This window comes from Vidua chalybeata, chromosome 3, assembly GCF_026979565.1.
Source record: "Vidua chalybeata isolate OUT-0048 chromosome 3, bVidCha1 merged haplotype, whole genome shotgun sequence".
In the NCBI taxonomy this organism is placed as follows: Eukaryota; Metazoa; Chordata; class Aves; order Passeriformes; family Viduidae; genus Vidua; species Vidua chalybeata.
In genome coordinates, this window is record NC_071532.1 from 1413208 (window position 1) to 1437543 (window position 24336).

At 36.6% G+C, this 24336-nt stretch overlaps 1 protein-coding gene across 18 annotated transcripts in view; it reads left to right on the top strand.

Moving 5' to 3' along the window:
- Positions 1–24336, top strand: part of NRXN1 (neurexin 1) — a 673696-nt gene that overhangs the window by 67675 nt on the left and 581685 nt on the right. For 9 of the 18 annotated variants that reach the window (XM_053937286.1, XM_053937282.1, XM_053937289.1 and 6 more), the window contains exons 2-4: positions 5706–5723; positions 10306–10335; positions 11147–11158. The exons of 4 other annotated variants lie outside the window; for them this stretch is intronic. In XM_053937286.1, the coding sequence (XP_053793261.1) occupies positions 5706–5723; positions 10306–10335; positions 11147–11158 (60 nt within the window). The remainder of the gene's footprint in view (positions 1–5705; positions 5724–10305; positions 10336–11146; positions 11159–24336) is intronic. 5 more of the 18 variants (XM_053937300.1, XM_053937283.1, XM_053937281.1 and 2 more) reach the window with 3 other exon arrangements.

Below are 24336 nucleotides of genomic sequence, written 5' to 3' on the forward strand. Positions count from 1 at the left end.
ATGTGCCACTATGCGAATATTAACCTGACCTCCGAAGTGGCAAAAGGCAGAATCTCTTCCAGTGATTTTGGCAGCCCAAAAGCAATGATTGATATAACAATCTCTGTTGGAGAAAAGCTCTGGCTTAAGACCTCAGGGAAGAATTTCCCAGAATTACAAATTCTTATTTTATCTTTATTGGATATTTTTGTCTTCTTTTCAGTTTGAACTTTTCTGACTCTTGATGACAGTCTTTGACTGTTTGAAAGAACTTCTAAGTTATCAGGAACTTTTGATAGTTATAGACTGGGTTCTGTCACCTCTTTATCTTGGATATATTCAACAGATTGAGTATCTTAGGGCTTTCTTTGTAAGACATGGTTGCTGAGTTTTCTTAGGGTTTTAATGATGTGAATGGCTGTGGGGAAAGTTTTTCTTCTGAGACCTCTCTCATTTTTTACTTCATTTAAAATATATGACCATTGGAATTAACATTGTAATGGTTTTAGTTATGCCACAAAAATAATGCCATTTTCTATTTCTGTTCATTATTTCTTTGCTTGTGCACTCAAAACTTGCACCCTGACTTGCTGCTTCACACTTGGAGCTCATCTACAGTAGCTTAACTTGAATGTTCTTGTCATTATTTCGTTTTCAAAGCACTTGGGATACTGTCAGGAAAAGATGGCCTCAGAATAAATTCATGGATGTTACTAGAATTTACAGAAGCCTACTGAATTTGTGCTGATGGTTTTATCTTGTAAAAAGCTGGTAAAAAAATCTAATGATCCTCATTTGGAAGAAAGCCCTGTCCTTATTTTCAGTCCTTTTAGTGCTCCTGATGGGATCTTGCCTTTCTCCCAAGTCCTGAACAGGGCAATCCAGAAAAGAAGGTATCCTCAAGGAGATGTAGGTAGATAATGAAAATAAAATGGCCCCAAACTCCTGTTATTCTGAAATTTTGCCTTTCCACCCCCAAAAAAATACCAATAAAATCCCTGTTGTATTTCTGCCAACTGCACTGGAAAGTCCTCTGAACAGGTCTAGCCAAAGCTGTGTGGAGACTAAGAGGGGCTGTATATTGATTTAAAATCTAATGTGGAAATGTAGGAACTCCTGAGCCCTCTTGCCGAGATTCTGGTCGATTTCTAGGTTTTGTTTAAGAATCCCAACAGGATTGGGAAATGCTGTTACCCTGTTTACCCAATAGTCAAGCAGGCTGCAACAAAATCAGAGTACCAGGTATCTTTATAATCCATTTCTGATTATTCATAATTACAGTCAGTGATGGCAATGAATATGTGCAGTGCTTTTTTCAAAAGTAATTTCTAAAAAAATGCAAATAATCCTAGTGGAATTTGTCAGATACACAGCACTTGAGAGGATCAATGGTCAAGACCATGGATATCCAATATATTGCTTTAGTTCATCATTATTGACTATATGGCTGTTCATGCTTTATAACATACTGCATAACATGCTTCATTTTTTTTTCATATCCTTTCCAAATATTTTGGTTTGAACTCCATGTCAATAAAACCAATTTCTCTACCAATTTGAGAAATGGATGGGACAGGCTAAATTACACCACCCAAGAAATGCTTGAAGCAGTTCCACAGATAAAGCTGCCCCCTGAAATGATATTTCTAAGTACAATTTTGTTTTTTTTTTGGCAGATAAATTTAGAGAGAAGTATAATTATGCATTATTCTTTGAGAAAAACAAAATATTGTATCTTAAACTTCTAGCCATCAATTTTGTTGCAAGGCATAATATAGCTTTATTTCACCACTTGCCATGCTTCTGAATCCCTTTGGAAATTTCATAAATATGTCTACAGTATGTTATATCCTTCCTTGCTGCAATGTGATTGTGAACTAAATTGTCATGAGAAAAAGCACTATAAAAATCCCTCTGCTAACAGGCTATTTCTTATAGTGTTGTTTCTGATTTTGTAATTTCAAAATAGTAATTACTGTTTCTTCTGTTTGTCATGAAAATACAGTTCTTACATAATTGTGTGGCTAAGGTGTAAGTTCTCTAGCAGATGAAAAAAATGTAATAGCAGAAATAACCACTAAACATAGAAAGAGCCAGTTAAAAAAAAAATCAAGGTTTCCATGTAGAATCACTGAACATTAAAACAATTTTTAATTAGTAAAAATGTACTGTAAAAATATGATTCCCATTTTCATATCACTAAATCACAGTGATATGCTAAAATAATTAGAATTGGTTGCACTTTTGCTGAAAAAAAAAAAAAAATGGAGCAGAAATCTGCTCTCAGTTCAGTAGGGACAGCCTGAGACAATTCATCTGGAGATAATAAGCCAGATTCACAGTCTGTGTAAGTTGTACAGTTCCTCTGATTTCAACTGTGTCACACCAGATTTAAATCAACTCAATATTTGGTCCGATATGCACAGTCAACAGATTACACACATAGCACCAAGAGCAGACTTTGGCTGGAGGAATTACATTGCAAACACAGAAAGTAGCAGGGCAATTAATTTTTTTTTGTGTGGTGAGCATGGGCGAAGGTCTTGGAAATAAGCATTTGCAGTGGATAAGAACTCTCTAGTTCTTTCAGTGAGGAGCTTGGTGCAATGTGAAAAATAGAAAAGTCCCCACATCTCGTTGAAGTCAGAATGCAGAAGATAAAGTCGCTTGTTTTCAGGGTGAAAAGTCCTTGGTACAATCAGCTGGTGCACAAAAGGAAAGAGCTGCTCTGTGCCACTGCCTGCAGCATCTGGAGTTGGCATTTTGGGTCCTAAAAACCTGGGGTTCCACTGCTGTCAACAGAGCTACTCAGCAGACAATGAGGTCCCTCAGAGTGGATGGATAGACACGTGGGTAAATTCTGTGTGTGGCTCAATCATCAGCAGCCACAGAAATGTGTACTGTGGCTCTACTCTCCTCCAGGTACAGGAATTTTACACCAATGCAAATCTAATGACATAAATGCAGTTACTCCTGATTTATATGAGGAAATTTTTTGTTCCCTCTGAACTGTGACTTGATAGTATACATGGATTTCAATGATCTTTCTTTTTTCCTTTTTTGTTTTGTTTTGGTTTGTTTTGTTTTTTAAGAGTGGCTGTAGTAAGCAAAATGAATAAAAAGCAAGGCTAGAATTTGAGCCTTCTGGCTTAGATTCTGCTTAGAGGAATAGGCCATGCCTAGAAAATGGGAATCAGGAAAGCCAAGTGAAGTGTTAGTGATATGGAACTATATCAGCCATCACAAACAAACTACCTTAATTAAAGTGTTCAGTGCTAATCTAATGTAAAAGCCTCGTAAAGTACCATAAAGAAGCTGAACTAATTTTTTTCTTACATTGCAAAACTGTTTAAGATTGTTTAACTTACCATGACAAAAATCTGTGGAGGAATGAATTTTCATTGCTGTTTACTAGTGCATAGGGGTTTGGCTATATACAGTGTTTAATTCAGAGTGGGAATTCAACTTTTTCCATTTTGTTTAATTCAAAATGTTTTGACAGCTTAACTTGCTATCACTAAAAGTTTAATCAATCGGACATTTAGGGGAAGCTGCTCAACTGGTATAAATCTTTCTGGTGAAAGTCATCAAAAAAGGCTTACTGATTACTGCTAAGAGGAGGACTCATGATATAAAACCAAATATGCTAAACCCTGTAACCAGATGAGTTCAGCCATCTGATCCTGCCTGTGATGTCATTTTCAGAGAGCTTTTCTTTGAGTCTGACATCATGAGGAACTGAACTCGCCTTTCAGCCAGTTCCTACGCTGGTTTTAAGAAATCATGTTAAGCTAAACATGGCCACCAAAAAGAATGCCATGGCAATGTTGGTATTGCAAAATACCAACACTGTGATAACCAGAATTAGATGGAAGAGCCTGAAGTTAAACAACAATTGAAATAACTAATTTATTTTTCATTGGGTTTGGGTGGGTTTTTTTTACTTGGAGAAAGGAAATTACTGTATGCAGTTAAAGGTGGAAGGCTCTTCCAGAAAGGTTTTGCTAAGAGCCGCTCCAAATATCACATTTTTATCACAAATATCACATCCAAATATCACTATTTACATTGTATATGGAACATAATATCTTTGTCTTGTGATGGGTGTTCTTCATCATCTCAGTGAATTTTATTCTATTTCTTGATTTAGAATGTGTGAGTGGAAAAGGCAAATTATAATATCTAACTGTATAATTAAACCCTTAAACCCTTAGTATTCAGCATTTATAGCAGTTATTTTTTAAATAGTGGTAAATTTTTCAAATTATTTGTTGGAATACTGTTGAGTTTTGATGACCTTTTTCATTGCTTTCTGCATTAACTTATAAAGGCTTTTCACTGTGATAAGTGACACATTCTGAGAGGAAATCACTGTGCTTGAAAAATATCATTCAGCCCAGTTCTGTGTAACTCATTTTCTTATTTGTTTATTGGGTTATAATATGTCACAATTAGGGTAGTTTCATGGTCACATGAAAAAAGGCATTATTCCTATGGGATGACTCCATGAGAAATGGCAGAACTGGCCTTCAATTTGTACTGGCTTCTGCGTGCTCCTGCCCAGGAGGAGCTGGTGGAGATGGCATAAACTGCAGCAGGAGATCTCCCAGGCAGTCAGGCTGCTGTGCTTTCACCCTTCCCCATCTCTTTGTTGGCTTCACAGCATCCATCTCCTTGACTTCTGTGATGGTTTTCCTTCGTTATTTTACCTTTCCCATTTTCTCTCTCCTATCCCCCCCTCAGTCATGATCAGAGAAATACTCCCTCAAAATCACCTTCCCACTGGAGTAGCTGAGGACTATAGGCACCAAAATGAGTTGTAGGACACTGAGCCTGTTTCTCAGCTTTCAGTTCTGTCCACTTTATTGACTGAGACTCATTTCTTAGTCCCCTTTTACTTTGTGAGCTTTGGGAGAACCTTCTTTCCTGTGCCCCGTATTGATGTTGGGTTGGGTATAAACAATGGTAAATGTTGTTGCTTGTTGATAGCAGCCTTTCCTTGGGCAAAATGCCCTTTGATTTAATCGGGGGGCAGAGCCCATCCTTGGCACTGCTGTGGCCTTTGCTGACTGTACCAGGCAGACAACTGATTTATTTTTCACAATGTGCAAGTTTCTGATGCTGACCAATTCTGCAGGACATGATGCAACAGTTCTGACTCATTCCACCCAGTTTAAGTTCCACTTTTTCCCTGCTGGATTTGGGGATTTGACCCAATGACCAGAGTGCCTCTCAAATGACTGCAGGATCAGCCATGCTGCCTGTGGTAACATCTTCACAGCACATTCAAGAATTTATCTGAAGTTTAAAATCATCTACTTCATCATCCAGGAAAATTCAGAATGGGAAAGTAGTACTAAATGAATTTAGTACTATCACAAATGACCGGTGGTTTCAAAATATATAATTACAAAAGTCTTACAAGAAAACCCTCTGATTAATAACTAACAATAATAATAGTTGCATGCACAAAGAGCTGCACTAAATCCTGTACAATATTTGCACTTTGGCAAGAGTATTTTTGTTTCATATCACATACATTTTGTTAAGCAGAGGAAACACTGCTTCCCTGGTGCTTTTGTTTTTCCCTCTGGATTGTAGCAATGGAGCACTTGCATGTTGTGTTTGATGCCTTGCATGATAAAGACATGCAATGGCAAGTTCCAGTCTGCATGCTGCTTAATGAATGTTTTCCTTTTCTCTCCTTCCCTGTTATGTGCTTACAGAAGACAACTATGTGGAAGGTGGGTGCTTTCTACCTTATTTTCCTAAGCTCTTGTTTTTCCCCTCTGTTCAGTGGGTTTTTTTTTTTCCTTCTGCTTAATGTTATAAAAGTACACATATCATTCAGCACGGTAAGTTGTATTTTTCCCCCATAAAGGCTTACAAGTTTATGAAATAGGTGTGATTTATTTTTTCATACAGAACACAAGGAAAGCTCCTTGGCCTTATTGCTGTAATTCCAGAATATCCACACTGAAACAACAGGATCTGTACTCGTGTGACTGTTACCATATCCAAAACCTCTCTGGAGATTTGCAGGACTGATTTCTTCTCATGTTCTGTATGAAAAACACAGAAAGAAACTATTTGTCCCATCGATGTGGAATCTAAGTCCTCCCAATAAAATAGTAATGCATGTTAAATTCCCACCTTTTAATTGCTTAGGAAAATAGAAAGTGCTTTTCTCTTTAATACCACAAACCTTGCTTACCCTAATATCCTTTACAGCACAAAGCTTTAGGAAAAGAGGTTTTCTGTCTAACTTTTCAGCATAATGCACTTGCCTTTTGGACATTGTGAAAGAAGCAGCATGTGATTTTAATAATTATGTTGGTATATAATTAAGTCCCTTTAAAGAAAGTATGGCATAGGGCAGTGGAAACTAAGGCACAATGCCATCTATCCTGAATATTGGTAAGTAAGTCTATTAGCTGGTAAAACATGCAAATATATGATAATTTTAAAATCTTTTTGCTTATCAGCCAAAAAGTGCAGGTGCTTTTTTTATGTACAAATATCTTTAAAAATCTCTCTGAGGTGAATCCTTGCATACTGGACAAACAATTATTTATTTGAAAAATTTAGTTTACTTATCTAAACTGAAAAAAAAAATTGCTTTAATTTTATTCCATTCCAATATTTTAAAGGCTATTTTAAAAGCAAGGACTTTGTAAACTAACTCATGACTGTCCTGGCATGACTCTGACCCAGGGTGCTCACGTGAGCCACTCTGGGGCCTGAGTTCATTCAGGTTTCAACTCACCATGGGCCACTGCCTGCCTGCTCAGGGGTGATTTTCTCAAGAAGCCCTGAAGTCCTGGTGCTTCTTTTCTCTGTGCTGCTGTATACAAGGGTGAAGGCAGGTGCTCAGATTTAGCACATAGATGATGCTCTGCAATTTTATTAATGTATATGTTTTCCCAAGGAGAAGGAAAATTCAAACAGTTCTGGTGCTTTACTTGTGGGCACTGCCATTCTCGTACACGTCACTAAAATTTCATTTCCAATGTGAGATAAGAATGTATTCAACAACACTGGGATAGAAATTCTAGCTGAAAAACATAAAAGCCTAGAAATAACTACCTAATCTTGTGTTTGATCTGTGCATAAAACTCTTACTGGTGTCAACAGGAGTCTCAAAATTTGAATTAGGTTCAGTATAACTAGATAAGGAGGTTAAATTACATTTCATATATTCATTTATGCACAGCAGTTCAAGATAAAACCTGGATAACTGTTAATCCAGACTTTACCTGAACCTAATTCTTAAAACTGCGACCTTAAATTTATTCCAGCACAGGTCTGGATACTTATGCATATATTAAAGTTACAAAGCATGAATATGTAAAAATGGAAGCATAGAATTGTGTGTCCAAAGCACAACTTGATATCTGAGCTAAAATTTTTCATCTTTGATCTCTGTGATATCTGAGCATCTCTGTAAATTAGGTGACATAAGCAAACAGAAATATTTAATATTCAATTTTGTATATACTGCTGGTAAAAAAGGCTACTGTTTTTTTAATTTTACTGAAGCTGTACTACACTTTAATACCTTCACTGCAGGATTATCATGTTTAAATTTTGTTTTGGCCTGTGCTCTGCATGGAACTCACACACCAAGCTATGGTGTCCTACCTTCATATCCCCTTCCACTATCCCACCCTGTGCTCCTTAACTCTCTCCTCTGAGAGCCAAGTTCAGGAGAGACTTGGAGCGGATCACACATGAGGGATTCCTTCTAAATCTTGAATTCCTAATTCACAAAGAAATTGAACTAATGGTGCACAAATGAGTGTTTTCAATGTATGGGAGGCCTATACGTGGCTACTTAAGGGTAAAACTTCCCAGGTCTATTAAAAGCAGACTTTCATTTTGCAAATCTAGCAGTGATTGCTGTCATGGCAGATTTAGCTGCATCATTTTAAACCCCTCTGTGGAATGAACAGGTACAGTGCTAGTAATGCTTCACTCTTCAATAGCCTTCATCCACAGAGTGCAAAAATATCAATTGAGGTGGGCATCATTATGTGCCTTTAGCAAGGGAGTATAAGTGGCCTTATTGCTTGCAAATAAAGAAACACAAAGAGTGAAACAAAAACAGTGTCTTGAGGAGTAGTGCTGAATTTTTTAATTGGTAGATGTTTGGTTTGAGCAGTGTGTGTCTTTTGCATTCACTTGACTGCATTTTTTCATTGAACAACACTGCAAGTGACTCTTAAAATTCGAGCAGTTTTTATGATGTCTTCAAGAGGTACTTCTGCTATTTACATTTTTTCTTCAAATTGTGTAAGTCATCTATTTGCAACTGACCAATTTCATGTATCATTTTAACAAAAATAGTAACTATCAAGCAGTGATAATCTGAAGCTTGACTTTTGTTTAGGTTTGTGTAGCTATGAAGTTCATATGTAAACGTGAGCTAGTAAGAGATCACCTCTTTTTGCATTCCCCTGGGAGACAGGACAGTGATTTGTTTGAAGGATCTCACATAAAGCAGTGGCTGAAAAGTCACTGTTTCATTAAAGAAAAAGATGTTGCAATGTTCAACTGGTTTGAATTTTCCTTTATCAAATACAGTCAAGTTAAAAGTCTGAGATTTCTTGCTGTAGTTGCCAACACCAAAAGCTAAAAGACAAATTAATCAATCACAAGAAGACACTGATACTTCCAAAAGGCCACGTGGCAGGGGATCCAAGGAAGGACACTCAAAGAATGAATTAAAAAATATCCCTTTATACTCTGTGTATTCAGCAAGCCTCTCTTGCAGCAACACTTACAGAGAAAGAGCACCCATGGAAACATTTCCATTCTCTTTCACAAGCTGCAGACTGCCAGTTGAGCTGTGTGATGTTTCCCAGGCTATGCTGATGCAGGCATCCCTTCAGGATCACAGTCAGCTTTCGTTTACATTGCTGTGAGCCCCAGGTAATCCCACCAGCTGCAGAGCTCTGTGTTTGGAAGCAGAATTTATTGCACAAGAGATCAGGCACATCAGGCCCTTCAGTTTAACTACACATCTAAAATGAGTGACATTAAAAAGCAATAATTCAACAAAACCATTCTTACTCTACTTAGAACATCACTTGAGATTTGGAACTGATAAGAGAAGAATCATTTAGACTGATTGTAGTCGGGAGGATCTTCTTTGAACTACTCCCAAGCAGCGTGAGTCATTTGTGCACCTAATTTTCTTTGTGAATTAGAAATCACAGAAACTCTCTCTCTAGGAAGTCTGCTTTCCAATAAAGAGAAGGATATTTTATTGCTCACCTTCTTTGTGTGAATTTATTTCAATTAATTGCAATTAAGAAAATAATGTATGGGTTTTTGAGAAGAGGATCACATTTTACACATGAACAACCAATAACTCCTGAAATGGATCCTAAAACAGCTAAATTCAACAAGAATAAGTCTGGTTTTTAAATCAGACATAAAAAATGAAAAACCTTAATATATCTAAGAAAAATATTCTCCCAACATCGCATTATATTCAGTGAGATTTAAGTATCATTTTATTATCATGAATTAAAAAAGATGAATATTTTTCCTTGAAGAGTAACAAAATTTGGCTCTGGATGAGTGATTATCATTATGGACATCTGCTTTGAAATGTCACTAGACCTATTTTGGTGTGATAGGATTTCATCTCAAGTATAAAGCAAAATCTATTTCTCAGAGATTGAAGAAGTAGTTGCAGAAGCTGTCACTTAAATTTTCTTTATTACCATGTATTTTATATTGCATATGTAATAATTTGCCTTCTCTGGAACAAATTCATTCTACTGTCACATTTCACACAAATAAGGAGACATTCTTTGCATTATCATTTCAATGTGATGAATAAATTTTATTTAATTACCTCAAATGCTCATTTTTATGAGGGGAAAAAGATCAGACCCAGCCCATTTTTCAGGTTTAAACTTCTCCAGGGTTTAAACATCATTTCATATGTAGAGGACAGGAAGTCCTCCCAGCAAAGCGTTCAAAGCAATATAATCAAAATATGATAAAGACAGGCGGATTATTAAAGGAATTGGTTGGATTTGAAAGCATTTTATTATTTTCTGTCAATGCAAATACTGCACAGAAAAAAAAAAAAATTACACACTAAAACAGCACCCAGTGTTTGAATTGCAGTTCTGTTACTTGTAGCCCAAAGCATTCCAACCAGTGGTTGAAAAATGCTCTTTGATTTCCCTCTGTGATACAGACATCTTCTAGGAAACAGATGCCTGTCACAAAACATTTTTGTCAGTGTGACAACACCACCTTCCCGTGCTCCCTTGTTCATTGCTGACTGTGCTCTTGTTTCCCTTCAAGGTCTGGCGCACCTGATGATGGGCGACCAAGGTATGGGCTCTGTTCCTTTTCCACTCTGCTTTCATTGTTTCTTCTTGTTCTGTAGCTGCTTTGAATCCATCACTGCAACCGATGGGCAAATGCTTGAAAGCTGTCTTTGGCTGCAAAGAAACACATGGTTTTAGTCACATCTTTTTCTTGTTTCATTTTTTGATTTTTATTTTTTTTTTTGTTTGCTCTGTAAGCTTTTGTCCTTCCTGCCTCCTCAACTCCCCCTCTTGCAACACAATAACTAAAAAAAAGAGGTGAGAGAAATAAGAAAGTGATTAAGAAAATTTTGTGTATTTATCAGAAAATACAATTGTGGGTGATCCTGTAAAAGATAAACAAAGTGCAAGACCACTCTTCAGATAGCTCCTGCAAGAAGATGCTCCTCTTGTAACATTGTACATTGAAGAGTCCATTTGCATTAATGCATGGCTGATTGGAAATATGCAGAAAGCACCTGCTCCTGGCTTCTGGAATGCTGAGAGTACAATTTTGCTACCTAACAAAACCAGTGATTTTTTCCTCCTAACCATTGTCCATGTTATCTTTGTGACAGTCTTTCTTATCTAAGCATGGGTTGTTTCTGTGTTTCTCTGCATGTACACGATTGGGAAGAAATAAACCAAATCCCTAATATGACACTGATTGCATCTCCATTTGTCTTCAGACACTTACCTTATTCTTTGTCTCTTCATGTTCAGATACTATTGCATTTACATGTACTCATGACTCTTACTGTTGTTTCTCTCCTCTTCTTTATTCTCTTTTTGTCTGGAAATGCTTTCTTCATGGAACCATTTCACCAAATCCATAGGTAAAAGTAAAGGTATTACATGATTTTCTTTATTTTTAATGCCATCAGTATACTTTAATGTATGTACAAATAATGCAAGTAAATGTAAAATGTTTGCACTGGTAACATGAGGTAGGTATGTTCTTACAGTAAATATTACATGGATGTCAAGGTAAGGATAAAGTTTGCTTCCTGGTTTTGTGAGGGATGAGAAGCTTTGGCAGTGATAAAAGAGGCTAAAGCTCTAGGAAGTGTTCATGATGAAATACCAGCCACATTTTGAGGTATGCCTTTTTCTGTTCTCAAAGAGCTGCAGTCTAAACCACCAAACACAGGAAAAAAAGTGTGCTGCTGTTCAGTAGAGACTCTCTGGAGATAAAGTGTGCAGGGTCAGTCCACAGCTTGATGTACATTTAACATGGGAATAGCACTAACTTTAGCAAGTCTTTGCCCTGAGAGTTCCCTTTTATATTAATCACTTGAGTGTATCTGAGATAAGAATTGGACAAAGGAATGAGGAAGAAAAAAAGCCAAAGAGAAGTGTGGGGTTTCTTTCAGATTTTTTTTTTTAATTCTTTTTGTTTCTTTATGTAAAGAATGCCAGCGTGTTTATTTCCCTTCTCTCAGAGGAAACAGTGCAGTAGGGGCAAGAATTTTTTCCTGTATAAATAAACATCAGGTTTTGCTGCAAGGACACTTGTTCACAGGCATTGTGTAAATATATATTTTATGATAAGAAGGTGGTCATTAAAAGCCATTTAATCTCTGTTGCATATGATGAATAATACAGTTCTATTCATCTTAAGCATTTGTCAGGGGTGCCTGTTCTTTGTATAAATCAGAAGTGCAAGTCTGTATGGTCATACTTCCCTGACTAGTTAAATTAGAAACAAACTTCCAGGTTTGTGGCTGTCTTGGCTGATTTAGTGTTTCCATGCCTAGGAACTTCATGTAATGCAAATACTGTAAATGCAAACCTGTAGTGTGCCTTTCCCCTTCATATCAGACCCCCTGGAAAGACTCTGTACCTGTACAGGTGGGACACCATTTGTGTGTGTTCTGGAGCTCTAAGTCTTCTTACTTAGGAAAGGTTTGAAGCAAGCATGAAAACGAATCTGCTCATTACCTCATTTTATCAGATCGTTTTGTTTTGTTTGCTATATGACTGATCCTTTTGTTTTTTAACAGTACCTAGTATGCATGATTTCCTTATTACTTATTATTATTATCTTATCCCTAATCAGTGGATATCCTGGCTGCAGTCACCTTAAAATTACATTTTTTTATTAACTGAACCTTGACACTATAGATAATTTTTATTAATAATGCACAACAATTTTCCTAGATTTAGCAATACACAGAATAAATTTTGTAGTATGTATGACACCAAAGGGTTTTTTTATATGAAAGGAGTAAATATATAAATATTATGAATATTTATTATGAGTAGTAGCTGACATGGAGAGCAGATTTTTAGCAAAATAGAAATTTTTCTAGAATTGTGTAACATTTAGATTTCTATACTTTTATTTTTAAAGGTTTAACAACTATATTTAGAAAAAAAAACTTACCTGTATATATTAGCTACGTTTAATGTTCAGTAATGTGCCATGTAACATAATTTAAACACCAGTCATCAATCATCTAATCATTTGACTACATTTTACCTTTCATATTTTGATTTTTATTAGATTTATCCAGTTAATATAGAAATAATCATTACTATGTTTTGAAAATCACAATACTTCTGCACGTATCAAGGTGTATATTTGTTCAAATTGATGGAGAGGGTTTATATGTGTACCAACTCCAGTGGTAACAGAAAATATCCCTCAGAGTTGAGCCATATCCTGAACCAGGAAAAAACAGCCTCATTTTCTTGGCTATCCTGAAACTTTACTAATATCAGCTATTGAAACCTGTAGCATGAAACAGATGTGCTAACACACATTTGTAACACATGACCAGATGAAAAATTAGGAGGGTGATGGAAAGGAATGAAGGGAAAAAAGAGGAAACTCCTTTGTTATAAGTTCCATTCCTTGAGAGGTATACAAGGGCAGTAATTGTAAAATTCTGGGTGATTATATAATGAATTAATCTTATTTTGGAAATATAAGCAATAAAACACTTTTAAGAAGTTTTACAATGTAATTTGTCCTGAAGAGTATAAATGGCTGAAGTATCACCGTCTCCTTTAATTGTGTAGATATTCTTTGGGATACTGGAAAAGGAGAAAAAAAAATAAAATCAGTGTATCTTCAGAATGAGGGCAGGCTTTTAACAAGGAAAGGACCTGGTGTCGACAGAGGAAGGAGAAATGAGACAGCCTCTCCAACTGGGCAATACTAATTTCAGTAGCATCTCACAATGCCCTTGATGTTTGACATTTAGTTGTAAATCTAAGCTGGCATAACCTGGATAATCTCCCCACAAATCACTCCTTGTAGATGCTATGCCTAATTCTAGGAAGATCTGCAGTCCTTTATCTATATTGGCATTGGTTTGTTTTCTGACAGGCACCACATATACAGAAATATTTAGGAATTCATTTTTCATCCCCTGTGTAGAACTTTAGCAGCAGGGTTGTCACAGCTCTGATGGTGAAAAGACGTAGGCAAGGTAAGGTTGGTAAATGGTGTTGATGTTTTTACTAGACCACATAAAATGCTACTCAGAGCAATTGCTTGAATTCAAAGCAAACCTTAAATCTGCTGTTCATAACAGGCAGATTTGTTTGCCCCAGACAAATTTGTGCCCAAAAAAACTTTTGTCTGCTCTCTGCAACTGCTGGAGGTGGTCTTGTAAAACCATTTCCACATACAGGCCTTACCTCCTCAAAGTCACGCAGGATTATTTTGTAATGGATTGTAATACAACTAAACTTAGATGGCAACTAATGCAAAACACTCAATTTCTTTATTAAAAAATAAAAAATCTCATCCTCCCCTTTTCATATTCTTTTGGTGAGCAACGAAAAGACTTTTTAATTCACAAACTAAGAGTGACATGCAATACTTCATTTTTATACTACAGTTCTCTTAAGCCTATACATATTTTTACCTATAGTTTATTTATATGTAATTATCATACTTTTGACTATATATATTACTCATTCTGTACCTAAATGCTATGTTCATACTCCTGTTCTCTTATTTTAGAGATTATGTGCAGCTTTAAATTATACATGAGTCACTCAGGTTCGTAAAAAACTATTTAATGTTAGCTAGCTGAGCAATAAGTGTTTCTACCAAAAGATTGATAGTACAACTGCAATTTATTGTGTTAGATTGCAGGCTTTTGACATGCTGGTGTTTGCTTTACTGTGTATAAATGCTGAAGAAAGACTTCAGAATGGCAATTTATGTATGTGTCAACATCCTTGACAAAGGAAGGCAAGTTTTTTATTGCACATGTTATCATACAATACCCGTAACACCAAAGTGACACCGCTAATTTTTTAATTATCAATCACACAATTTATTTGACAGCTGAAAAAACAGAGCATTGAAAAACAAAAGCATTTTAAATAAATCCTTAAACAATCAGTGATATAGCTAAGTAATTATGTAGTGCTTGTGTCATGCACCACAAATCTCACCTTGTGCTAGTAATCTCCCCTAACATCAAACTGTCTGGAATTTTGGAATTTGGTCATTAACCTTCCTGCAGCCACAGGTCCATCTTACTGGAATCACTTTCATTTTTGCTCTGGTTTTGAAGAACTAAGATGCTCTTGGCTTCTTGCACTCTCATTGAAACGCCCGTCCCCTCCTCCTCTGCTGTTGTGTGTGCTGCTTCAGAGCGGGCCTGAGACACATCCATAGCCCAGCCTTCCCTGATCCAAGCAGCCAACAGTCCAGAAACCCTGTAAACGCTTTGTCACAGCCCTGGACTCAAGCTCAGCTCCTTGTTTTTGGCTTGCTGACATGGACTCACTTTCATGTCTTCTCGACTGCAGCTGTATTTTGCCTGGCAAGCACAAAACGTGGATGGAGGGGGTTCCTGGCTCTCTGGACTTGTTCACACAGTTCTATATCCTAGGTGACAGCAGCTGGTTGGAAAGAATCCCTGCTAGAACCAAAGTGAGGTCATTTAGGGGTTTGACACACACTGGGGTTGCCAGGGTCGGGTAACTGAAATTGTTTCCAGGTGACATTGCAGGAGAAGAATGAATAACTTCAGCTTCCCCACTCAATCTTGTAGTTGCTTCTACTGATAAAAAGGAACAAATCAACAAGGTTTAAAAATTTAACCGCCATTTAACAAGTCCTAAACATTTTGAAAGTCTTGGAAAATTTGCAAAATTATAAGAATTTTAAAAATATTTTCTATAAAACTACCATTATCTTTAAAGAGCGTTATTACAATTTCTTTAATAAATTAATGAACTTTACATACAAAGTTCCTCAAAGTACTCCAAAGAGCAGTAGCTACACATCATATCTCTTCTATGATGATGACATTTTTTCTAAAGAATCTCATCAGCATAGTTAAATAGAGGCTGCTCACCAAAACTAGTTATAACTAAGTTTTTTGTGTGTAACTCATACCTCCATACCTAAAAATATATGTTCCAATAAATATTTGTACTATCCTTATATTTGTATGGTCAATATGTTCAAATTTTGAATATCATAATGAACTATACACTAAATGTTTCTTTTGATGCATTGAAGCAAGTAATTTTGCACTTCAGTGGGTGATACCCTGCAACCCTGGAACATTGACATTTGAAGCTGCAGATTCAAATTTATGTTGAAATATGATCAATAAACGGTCCCCAAGGAGACAAAAAATGGAGCAGAACGTGGCTGCTGAAGAAGTTTTCTATCTGAAGCACATGGCTCAGAAGAAACCAACCAACATCAGGAACAGAAATGCAAATTCTTCCTTGAGACACACACAGGCGAAATTCTATCTGAGATGGCTGATTCCTCATCAGCAGTGTGCCAAGAAATTGTAAGGACCTGTCACACATATCAAGAAAACTTTCTGATGAAAGGGGAACACAGTTATTTTTAAAATAAAATCACCACATGGTGATGTCCAATCCACACCAAGAGTTCTAGTGCCTTACCACCATGAAAATAAAGAATTTACCATGCTCTGAATCATTCCGATGTCACTCAGAATTATCATGTAACTTGTGTGTGTTTTTCATAGACTTCCTATGGATTCAGGGGAAAGACAATAAATGTGTGACTCTGGAGGATTTAATGTAAAAAAAATGTTATATTTGCAAATGTGTAGATTGCTGCTGGGTCCAGTAAACATTGTGGTACGAGACAGTGCATAAGCAAGGTTTTGGCTTCCTCAGCACAAGGCTCCACTTTGAGCATTGGTTTATCCAGAAGATGGGCATGCTGACAGAAATCTTTCAAAATAATATTAAAGTTCTTTCAAGATGAAGGATGTGCATTTCAGGCCAAAGAGTATGAGGGGATTTATTGGGGATGGAAAACAGTTAAGCTGTCACTCTGAAGAGGTAAAAAAAAAAATAAATAAACAGCAGGTAAGCAATAAAGAAATAGGAAAATTTAGCATTTCTTCCTTAAAGCAAACTTTTCTTTTAATGTATGTGTAAATGTACATAGAAAATGAGGATTTAAAGCTGCAGTGGTCTGTACCTTTTTGCACAGTGAAATTCCATGAGAGTTTTAGACATATTTCACAGACATTTCCAATGAAACAGGTGTATTCCTTGGATATTGGAATGTCCTTGAAGCTTCTTCTGAGCCAAATACATCAACAGAGTGACACTAAAGATTTCAGTTTCACCCGAAGATTGCACTGTGTCTTCCTAGGATAAAATCCAGTCCTTGAAATCTACAAGAGCAACTAAACAAATGAGCCCAACAGAATCTAATTTCTCTTATTTCAGTGAAAATCAAAAGTAGCTGGAAATTACTGTACATCTCAGAACAGAAGTCTCAGCTGATTTGAACATTAATCCAATCAATCATGCTCAGTGGAGTTTCACCAGCTAAGTGGAAAGAAATTAGAGCCCCAAGGAAGAGTATTTTCAAACATCTCTAACATTTATCTACATGCAGGATTACAAAATTCTGGACTAAACTTTATCACGGTTTCTAAAGAAACTAAATCGAATGAAAGTGAAGAACTCTTAAGAAGACTGCTCTAAAATTGTGTGGTATAACTGAAAATGGGGACTGTGCTCTTTAAATGCACATTATAATGATACTTTTCCACCAAGAAGAACTCCCTGCAAAGGAATCGAAAAAATATTTAAATATTCAGGTCAGAATCGATCATTCTTATAGAAATAAGAATGCTGCATACAAATTCTTTTTAACCTACTCTCTACAGGAATTTTCTTTGGTGGCAATAACATGCCAAGGTACTTAGAAACAACAGAAATTTGAGTTATCAAGTTGTCTTTAAACTCTTTTAATTAAAAAATATATAATTTACACTGGTACTACTAATATACCTCCTTCCTGATTTTCAAAGACTTCTATAACCCTGATGTTTTTAATTGCTCAAAGGTAGCTTTTTGTATTTACTTCAGGGTCTACCTAGAGCAATTAAGCAGAACAGTGAAATCAAGAAAAGAACTGGGAAATTCAGGAGCATAAAGGAGGATTCCCATAGGAAACTGTGGAGCATGGAACATGGACTTTGCTATGAAATTCTGCCCTCATCATTCTTTTGATTGTTTTCATAGATACCAACCTGTTATCCAGAGATGGTGGTTTTTTTTCAGACTTGGGAGGAAACAAAAGTGACTGAATCTTTTTATTGAATGATTTTTTTTCTAGTGAAAGGAGTCCTTTCTTCCTCATTAAATCTACATTCAGGGCAAAGGTTTTTTTTTTTTTGTTGGCACCCACTTAGAACAATTTTCTGATCAGCATTGCATTTCATTTAAAGGCAGTTTTTGTAATTTGCTGCTATGACTTAGAAGTTCTGGTACATTTTTTTTCCCCCCTCAAAGTAGACATTTATTCTTTAAAGAAAGGAAGCATCTGGACTGATTCACTGGCAACTAATAAAGCTGTATAGAAGCAACCTTGGATAACAAGAGGCTACCACAGAACACCTGGTACTGCTGGCATCACAGCCTTGACTTCAGTAGCTTCTCTGTATTGGGGGTGGGAGGAAATAAAAGCAGCTGAGTCTAATCCCTTTCATCTGCCTTTGCATATTCTTCAGGCGGAGGGGAGTCTGCCTGGAAAGCAAAATTCAGCATGAAGTGAGTATAAGTCTGGAAAATTTTCACTGGGGTTACCCTTAGCTAACAGGTCTGTCTTGAATTCCATATCGTGAGCCGTGGTTGTTCCATTTTTGGGAGTATCCACCCAGAGGAGAGGAAGATAAATATCTTTCTGTGGCCCTTAATGCTCTGCTCCTGAAGCATCTTTTAGCTGACCAAAACCTGAGAGGTTCCTGATGACAGCTGCACTGGTACTTATGTGACCCCACTCCCAACCAACAGTAGCATCTCTGCCTAGAACTAGAAGTCAGGAAGAATTTACTTCATTTCCTACTTCACTGAACCTGAGTTATATCAAAAGGTGCCAGATAAGGGTTTTTGATCTCAGGAAAAGGGCATTGTTATCCAGAGATGGTGGTTTTTTTTCAGACTTGGGAGGAAACAAAAGTGACTGAATCTTTTTATTGAATGAATTTTTTTCTAGTGAAAGGAGTCCTTTCTTCCTCATTAAATCTACATTCAGGGCAAAGGTTTTTTTTTTTCTGTTGGCACCCACTTAGAACAATTTTCTGATCAGCATTGCATTTCATGCATTGCATTGCATTGCATTTTGCTGGCAATACAAGCTGTCTTTAGGTTTTCTCAGTTAATGGCTCTGCTTAACCACTTGGTCTTGCAAGGTACATTTAGTATTTCTACAAGTCCAGGAGAAATATTTTAAAAAACCCCACCAAAGTAATTTACGTGCAAATCACCATTGAAAATTACGTTTGCAAGCTGTGATTTTACTGTTGAAGCTGTGCAAAACACAGCATAAATTAGTTTTAAAGCCAAATGCCTGTTTGACAATGCTATTTGCACTATCAAGGGATGCTTATTTAAATGGATATTTGATATTATTTGTATTAACTGTAATTACTGACTAGTTGTTATGTAATTTTCAACTTTAGAAGAGTCATTTGGCTGTGGTTGTATTGAACTCCAGCACTACTGTGTGTTTACATCATCACAAAAGTGATGGGAGATTTCAAAGAGTTCTATTTTAATTTAATCTTCATTTGCCTGAGCACCCCTACATCACTGGGGTACAAGTAGAGAACTGGTGCTTTCATTTCATCCAAATGCTTCTGAAAACCATTAATTTTGTGCTTATCCCTTTAAGTTCCTAAGTTCTTGCATCATTATGCACCTTCAAACACAAAGAATGCAGCTGTGACTGTGTCAGTCATGCACTGATATTTTTTAATGTCCTTAGCAGATTTTTTTTTGTCTCTATACTTCTCTGCAGTGAATTATTCAAATAAGAATACTGTCCATGGCTGTGACTGTGTTATGATACTTGAAGAAAATTTATATTTCAGAAAAGAATAATATAAAAGTATCTAAGTGCAAGATTGGACCAACAAAGCTAGGCTTGGAAATCAGTAATTCCATACAATTCTCATGCAACATATTTATCTGTACAGCACTTTTATTCACCCTATATGAGACAGGAAAATGTCTATGGCAAGTCTATATTCTGAGCATTACACAAAGCTACCTGATTCCCACTGTTAGTCTGCTGCTCCATACTTCCCCAGAGCAAAAAGGGGCTGTTCAGGCTGCTGTGAAGAGGGTAAATTCCTGCATTCCCTTTGAAAATATATTGGGAAGCACTGAATACATGGAGTAAAACACAGTTAAGTCATTCCCAATTCTAAAGGACAAATTCCTCAGCAATTTATATTAACATATACACATTTACCATACATTTCTGGAGCTGTGCTCAGGATGTAGTCACATTAGCAGGTAAATAGAACATTCATCATTTTACCTCTCAGAAATGGCTCTATCTCAGGTTCTATAATACTTTATATAATGACAAATATGTAATAAAAACCACTCATGTGTCATTATGTGTCATTTATTCTCTCTTCCAGGAAAACACATGCATTTGGATATTTATCCAGTGTTCTAAAATAGCTGATAGAGTTACACCTTGCTAACAAGACTGTTCATTTTGGTTGCCCCTGAAATGAATAGGCTTGTTAAAGAAACAGGTCTTGGAGAGTTCTGCATTTATCAAGCTGTTATAAAAGCAAAATGAAAGTTTAATTAATATTTTCCTTTTCAAAACACCTAAAAGATCTGTATATCAGCCCTATAGCTTTTAATAAGTACATATAACTCTCAGAAATCTACATATATCTAGGTCATGCTAATTATCCACCTTGGGAGGCAAGAATGTGCCTATACTCCTCTACCTAGTTGGCATACTCTTGAGACCCAAGTCAGAAGAGCAGGCTTCAGAAAGTCTAAAAATACATTTATTAGGTTCTTAGCCATTAAACTGCGTAAAGAGGAGGTCTCCCATGTACTAGCTGACAGCCTGTAATTTCTATTATGCAGGAAATGAGACTAGATAATCAAAAACAACCTTTCTGGCCTTGAAGCCTATGAATCACAGAGAACATAAAAATTGCTGTGGTACCATGTAAGAAAATTGTCAGACATTAAAAGAGCCACACCATTTTTGCTTTATTAGTGGCACTTTTATCAGGTTTCTTGTGCAGATGGAATTATGTGTCAATGAGCTCCCCCAAGTCAAGCCCTTATGGACTAATTGGAAAAAAAATTATTCAAAGCATTCCCTCAAGCATGAAAACTGACACACCTTCAGAGGAGAGCCTCAAACATCTATGGAAGTGTGAATCAAAGGGAGGTTAATCCTTCTCAAACTTCAGTATTTTCCTGTGGTTATTTATTGTTGAATGCTTTGAATTGAATGCTGCAGTTAATCTCATATTCAGGAGCATTATGCTGTTTGGTATTTTTTATTTTATACAGGTTCTCATAACACATTTGCAACAGGTTTTGGAGATCTTCAAGTTATACTGTAAGAAATGAGCTTACCTGGTCATAGAGTGACTGCTACACCAGATAAACCCTGGCCAAAAAACGTTGTTGTGGATTATTTGTGCAGCAAAGCCAGAGCTGTTCATATCTGCCCTTTTATACAGGGAAAAATGCTTATACAAAGCTGAAAAATTAAATGAGAAATAGAAATTGTGGTCTAGTCTAGGAAATGCTGTAGACTGGAGGGTAACACAGTCCCATAAGAGTGCTCTGAATTAGAGAGAAGAAACATAAGACATAGAAACATAGACATAGAAACATAAGACCCAGAGTCTTTTAATATAAAGACTGAAGTCAGTGTTCTAATATTTAGTTTCTCTTTGAACCTCACCATTCAAATTTATATTCACTGAGAGTTAAGTAGTCTTTTTTAGTTGCAATATGCTCTCACAAAAGGAGAGGATGGAATCATAGGCTACTTTACTGAAGGACTTATTATTCTACATCAGAATTATCTTTATTCATGAAGACTTCAAACACTTTCTTAATGTTCAGTTTTACTGTAGCTAGGAAAAGATCCTGTTATTTGCTAAAATTCAGGAAGACAAATGGGATGATGTTGTTTCTCCCAGAACATATGAAAAAAAATTAAGGAGTTATTTAATTCAATGGAGTTAGAATATTTCTAGTTTAAAAAAATTTCAAACCTTTCCCTGGTAGTACATGTGAAAGCCAATTTTTGAGGTATATCTTCTATGCCTCATCACTGGTGTTCAGTTACACACATTGTAGACTTAACAGGCTCTGGGTTGTTAACATTTTATTGTTTGATAATTTATTAATACAATGGGTCAAATATATGTACAAGCAGCTGAATATGGATCATTGGGGAAAATGAAAAATCATATTCACTTGGATGGGGAAAAGTGTCTCTCCTACAGATTTTTCTTTATTTTATGCACTAATTATTGATATGTATTATGGAAGCATCTCTATGTGTAGCTAAGAGGAGATTTCTCTTTTGGAACACGTCTGTCCTTGATTTCTAATCTACCTCTGTGTCCTCAACGAAGCTGGCAGTTATACAGCCACCAGTGAATTGACTCTGTGGGGGAAAGCCATGGGGAAGTGGGATAAGGAATTCTGATTCAGACTGAGAAGCGGGATTCACATAAGGAAAAGCTGATTGCTATTTGTCCACGTCTTTGGATCGTGTTCAAGCCACACTGGTGTGTTGCAGAGGAACAGGCTTCAAACACGTGGCAAATCCATGCCCCTGGTTCCTCCTGTGCTGCTGCACAGTGAGCGTGGGCACTTCAGAAATTCTCTGAGCAGCTCTCGGTGTCATCCCTCAGAACTGGCAGCAGCTGGTAGTCTCAGAGAATTAATTTCTGGGGAGTGTTTGAGTGCAGGGCATATTAAAATGTCACTACGAGGATGCTGTGCTATGTTTGAAGGCCGATACAGAGGAATTGACAGCTAAAAGCAAAACAAAACATAAAAAAGCCATTCCAAAACCAACCATAGACCCTCCAGCAGTTATAATTAGGTCATTTTTTATAATTTATGTTGGATAATAATATTCAAATTCACATAAATGAGCACATGGGAGAAAGGCACCACACAATCTCTTTTTCCTTTACATTTACAGTGTATTTTATATTTTTTTCTTATCTTGTGTTGTATCTGTTTACATTGTTTAGCAGGAGATGATCTAGTGAAGCCCTGATGCATTCGTGGTTGCACAGTGTCTGTCATTATGCTGAAGGACTGAGGAAAACACAATTGGCAGTTAAAGCATGAACTTTCTATACCTCAAAATGTGGTTCTCAATTCCTATTTTGCCTGTGGTGCATCTGCTGAGAGTTTTAGCAGATGTTTGAGTATCAGTCACGTGTGGTCATGACTCTTGATGTGGTCAGGCATGTTATTTGAAAAAAAAAACAAAAAAACAACAAAAAAAAAACATCTTTCCAGTACTCCAGGATGTGTCTGATTCAAAATCTAGATTAATTTGGTTTTAGTAACTCAACGTGGAACACCTTTGATTGCTTCAGGTTTTGAGCTTATCGTAGTGGGTTTGTCTGCAAACAGGCACTAGGAATGAAACCGAGCAGAAATTAGTGCCAGTTTGGGATGGTTTGGGAAGGGAAATTTATCAGCAGTAGCACAGAGCAAGAAAGAAAGAGGAAAAACTTTGAATGTTGTTGATAGATGTGTATTTTTTTAAAAAAGCTGTGCAAGTTGCATTTGGGCTGTTTTTCCTTCTGCTGTGTTTTGGTTTTGGGGTTGGTTTTCGGGTTTTGTTGTTGTTTGTTGTTTTGCTGTTTTTTTTTTTTTAACTGAGTAATAAACAGGGTTTCTGTGGTCTAAGAACAAAGCCACTGCATGTGTGGAGACCAATGAAATACTAATTGGATTACAGGTGTGCTTAATTATCGTGCACTGAAGGTGTTCAGTTTTCCTATGATCAAGGCAGTAGTGTGAATATGGACTGCAAGAAAGGTTTTTTTTGTTTTTTTTTTTTTTTCTTATGCTAAGTGGAGATCTCAAAGAATACAAAGAGGATGAGTAAGCTGACAGGAACTTTACTAAAACTTTATGCATCTCTTGTCTCTCCTTTTTTTCCTGCAGGGCAGTGTTTTCCCTTATAGTGTGAATATTTGGCATTCTTTTGTGAAACACTTTGCTAATTAAATACCTGTAGCAGCTCTGAGAGGCTTGCAGCGTGGGAGGACAATGACTTGTGGCACAAGGCAGTCAGAGCAGCCTGTGCTGGGTTATTCTATTCAAAACCTTTCCCTGAAAAACGAAGGCATTAAGCAGAAAACTACGAGGGGATACTTCAGTGTCCTGACATTTAAACCTGGTTCTAGACAGATTTGAAAACAGCCTGTGTTTGTGAAGTCTCAAAGAAGGCAGGAAAGTTCTGCAGTGCCACAGAAGTACGGGCATAAAAGATTTTATTATTCTATTCTTTTCTCCTCCTGACTGTGTCTCCCTGTTGCTAGGAGAAAGGTGAGGTAACTGCTCCCAAATTTTTAAGATACCATAGCTATTTCCTGCCAAGTGTTTTCTCCTAGGACTGACTGTTCCAATACTCAGTAAGCCCCCAAAAACCTTTAATAAAACCAACCACTCATACACTTTTTTTTTCTTATATTCCAAGGGTTAGGAAAGGGAGAAGTTAAGAAGAATG